The 3,392-nt window shown below is 47.9% G+C and overlaps 1 protein-coding gene across 1 annotated transcript; it reads left to right on the forward strand.

Annotated features, from left to right (window-relative positions):
* nfil3-6 (nuclear factor, interleukin 3 regulated, member 6) lies at nt 1-3,392 on the forward strand. The gene is made up of 2 exons (XM_050069013.1): nt 1-273; nt 1,208-3,392. Exon 2 carries the CDS (start codon nt 1,300-1,302, stop codon nt 2,518-2,520), a length of 1,221 nt encoding a protein of 406 aa, XP_049924970.1. The 5' UTR covers nt 1-273; nt 1,208-1,299; the 3' UTR covers nt 2,521-3,392.

Here is a 3,392-nt window from a genome sequence, read left to right on the forward strand (position 1 = left end):
AGGGCCCCGCTGCTGGTTCAAGTGAGGATAGAGACCGTCCTGAGCTGAACTCAACGTTACAAATAGGAGCTGCGGTTTTTCCAAGTGGAGCAGAGTGGAGGTGCGCCACGCCGATCATAATATGAAGTAACAGCGCTGAGTGGATCTGCAGCATTAAAAGCAGAGAGGGAGACGAGACAGGAGCTTCTTCCTCAACCGGACACACACACACGGACACGTTTGGAGGGACGAGGGACGAGGACTCGCGCGCACCAAACTCACCCTTCGTCACAGGTAAATAATCAGTAATATTATTATTTCCATGTTTTTGATTCAAGTTTTGTTTGTTTGTTTATTTGTTTTCAATCACTTTAGTGTAATTTCGCTGAACAAAACAACATGGAATATGATGCATGTTCTCTTAGAACTTTAAATCCAAAATAATCTATAAAGCCTGTGTGTTTAAAACTATATTAAATATCACTTACAACTACAAGTGTTTGAACAGATTTGTAGACATGCATTCAGTTGTGATTTCAACCTGATTTGGGAATAACTTTTACACTTAAACAGCATTTTATTTCCTCATGCCTTTGCTTTTATCACGTTACTGCAGACCTATACAGAAAAAACTTTAATATAGATAAAAATAAAGTACCACAGGACGGAAGTTGCACCTTGTTAAGGGATAATAAAACTACAAAAAAATTGGTGGTGAAGAAGAGCAGCAGAGTGAGGTCAGGTTAGATAAAAGTAAAAGCAGCCAGGAGATCAGCGTGTCCCCGTCAGACATGTGGGTCAGTGCTGATGAAGCAACTAAAACAGACCGGAAACATTACTCAAGTCTGCCCAACAAAGATGACAGTTGGAAGATAACAAGGGACAAGACATGCTCATAAATTTAAATCCATAAATGTTTGTTTTATGTCGTAAATACAAATGTAGGTTAGGCTATTTATAGATTCATGTCAGACTGTGATCAGTATTTATGTCACCTTGTGTTTAAAGCTGGTGCTGTGAGCTCATAGTGATGCCAGAGCTCTGGTATGGCTCATTGCGTTAACAACAAGCATTGTGTCCCATATTGAACGTATAATGAGGCTTGTGAGGTTATGGTACAAGTTGCTCCGGTTTTATTGGAGAGATGTAATGTGGTTACATAATACTGTGTTGTAATGGCTCTTGCATAACAACTAAATCCCTCCTGTGGTGTCACTTTGATCACTAGGTGGCACTGTTGCTGCTTCCAGAGTCTGTCAGAGTCCAGAGAGCGCCGAGCAGCACAGAGGAGAGACTCACTCCACCCCCCTGACAGGCGAGATGTACGAGGAAGAGTCCCAGCAGATGAGGGGGCAGCAGGACGTGGCTGTGCTCCAGACTCTGGAGTCAACTGCAGCATTGAGTCCAGGTGGAGGCGGAGCAGGAGGAGGAGGAGGAGGAGGGCCAATGTCTTTCACAGATGAAGCTGTGTCCATCCTGACCTCCAGCAGCATGTTGGCCCGCTCCCTGCTGGGTCGCAGCTCTGCCGTCAAACGCAAAGAGAGTCCTTCTTCCAGCATCCGACGCAAGCGGGAGTTCATCCCTGTTGATAAGAAGGACGAGGGCTACTGGGACAAGAGGAGGAAGAACAACGAGGCGGCGAAGCGTTCGCGGGAGAAGCGGCGTGTGAATGACATGGTCCTGGAGAGCCGCGTTCTGGCTCTGCTGGAGGAGAATGCTCGTCTGAGAGCAGAGCTGTTGGCTCTGAAGTTCCGCTTCGGGCTGGTCAAAGACCCCTCCAACGCCCCGATTCTGCCCCTCACCACAGCTCCTCACCACGCCGCTCAAACCCTGACTCCTCACTATTACCTCCACAGAGGCGATGGAGGTCTCCCCAGCTCCGCAGCCTCACACCCCAGCAACCAGACAGGCCATCTGAGCACCAAGGCGTCCAGGGAGGCTGGTAACATATCAGAGGACTCTGGGTTCTCCACGCCAGGTGGCTCCAGCGTGGGCAGTCCGATTTTCTTCGAGGACCGGCTGAGCGACCACGGGAAGCTGTCACCACACAGAGCAGAGGAGCTCGGCTATGACCTCCATCACTCCCCTGCTGATGTCACCGCAGGACCCACTGTGGCAAAGCTGGACCACGCTGAGCCGATGAAAAACCTTCCTCACAAGCTACGCTTCAAGACGCCCGGTTGCGGGGACGCGGTGGATGCTGCAGGGGACAACAGCAGCGCCAGACGCAGCCCTGCGCTGTCCACAGCAGGACGGGAAGCTCAGAGAGAGTCCCTTAAAGGACTGAGCGGGGTTGAAACGGCGGCGGGGCACTGCGCCGGCTCCTGGCTGCAGCAGCTGGAGGGGGAGGAAGGCAGGAAGGGGAGACAGTCCCCTCAGTACAACGCCTACAGTGTCCAGCCTCCTGCCACGCAAGGACAGACTGAGGTCCAGTATAAGCACGAGAACACTCACCTGAAGTCTCAGCTCAACTCTCTGAGTGAGGAGGTGGCTCAGCTGAAGAAGCTTTTCACAGAGCAGCTCATGGCCAAAGTCAACTGAGGAACAGGGCTGCGAGTGTCTGGACTTTACAGACAAACTTTTGCTGAGTGCAAAAACAGGAGTGCTGGACTGAGCACAGACGTTCGCCAGGACTGATCAACCTTTAAGTCTAACGAACTTTTAACAACGTGTTGTTTTTATTTCAGATACTGTATGATATTGTATTAAATGTCTATAAACATTCATCTCATCACCTGCTGTTCAACAACTACTTAATCTCACCTCCAGTTAATGTTGCTCAGACAGGGAGTCTTATCTGTAATAGTATTAATAGTTTCCATGCACTGTGACGACTACACACACACACAAACTGTTTACATCACACCATTACAACTCAAGCTTCACTTAATCTCCTCACATCATTAACAGAAACAGGTTTTGGTGGTTCTGCAGCCACGTTAAATTCAACTGGAAGTCAGCCAGCAGTTTGTGAACACGTCACGACGGAGGAGGTGTTTGCAGTTTGTGAGTGGTTTGACTTACTGTGCATGTTTCCAGCTGCTGAGGCAGGTGTGCTGGAGGCTGTAAACACAAGCAGACAGACAGTAAACACACAGGAATAAAACTATTCGCTGTCAAACCTCCACCAGTCCTGGTTTGTTCTGAATCGCACACAACACGTATATAATACGCTTGTTTCTCATCTCTTGTTATGTGTCGCACGATTATGTCAAGAAGCAGCTTTTTATTTTTTTAGCAAAGACACTGTAACATGTTCTGTTTTGGGTGTTTCACTTCAGTCTCTGTTCATGCATTCAGTATGTGTTATTGCTGCCGTGTTATCTGTACTGAGGTGGTGATGATGAGAATTTAACGTCTGCTGTCTTTCTGTATATTTTCATATTAAAAATAAATCAATTTGACAGATTCAA

Source organism: Epinephelus moara, chromosome 18, assembly GCF_006386435.1.
Source record: "Epinephelus moara isolate mb chromosome 18, YSFRI_EMoa_1.0, whole genome shotgun sequence".
NCBI lineage: Eukaryota > Metazoa > Chordata > Actinopteri > Perciformes > Serranidae > Epinephelus > Epinephelus moara.

Bases quoted from the DNA above. Each gene is read 5' to 3' on its own strand.
- nfil3-6 (XM_050069013.1), top strand. From the start codon at position 1,300: ATGTACGAGGAAGAGTCCCAGCAGATGAGGGGGCAGCAGGACGTGGCT.